The 616-nt window shown below is 21.1% G+C and overlaps 1 protein-coding gene across 1 annotated transcript in view; it reads left to right on the top strand.

Annotated features, from left to right (window-relative positions):
* LOC115233104 (histone-lysine N-methyltransferase 2D-like) overlaps positions 1-616 on the top strand; it is an 11043-nt gene that overhangs the window by 8516 nt on the left and 1911 nt on the right. The window contains exon 4 of the mRNA XM_029803348.1: positions 263-509. Coding sequence (XP_029659208.1) covers positions 263-509 — 247 coding nt within the window. The remainder of the gene's footprint in view (positions 1-262; positions 510-616) is intronic.

Raw genomic sequence — 616 nt, 5'->3', positions numbered from 1 at the left:
TATTATTATTATTATTATTATTATTATTATTATTATTATTATTATTATTATTATTATTATTATTATTATTATTATTATTATTATTATTATTATTATTATTATTATTATTATTATTATTATTATTATTATTATTATTATTATTATTATTATTATTATTATTATTATTATTATTATTATTATTATTATTATTATTATTATTATTATTATTATTATTATTATTATTATTATTATTATTATTATTATTATTATTATTATTTTATAGGAATACTAGTCTAACAAATTTTACGGAGCCGGTGGAAGAACTGACAATCGTGGGCTATTCGGAGGAGCCAGAAGTTGGAGCTCTGTTTGAACCGTTAACCGGCCATTACTACGTTCATCAATCGTGCATTATTTGGTCAAGTAACAATCAAGATTTGGCGCCAGAATTGACTTGTCGCGCCGTCTTGCAAGCTTCTTGCAAACGTTGCGCCTATTGCTCACACTATGGTGCTGGAATTCCTTGCAAAGTAAGTTGTAACTTAGCCATTATTATATCATCATTAATAAGTTCTTAATATGAAATATAAAAGATTTTATAATAGAAATAAAAAAGAATATAAATATTATAATTATA

This window comes from Formica exsecta, unplaced genomic scaffold, assembly GCF_003651465.1.
Source record: "Formica exsecta isolate Colony F162 unplaced genomic scaffold, ASM365146v1 scaffold160, whole genome shotgun sequence".
NCBI classification, from domain to species: Eukaryota; Metazoa; Arthropoda; class Insecta; order Hymenoptera; family Formicidae; genus Formica; species Formica exsecta.
This window is presented reverse-complemented; position numbering and strand designations above follow the sequence as displayed.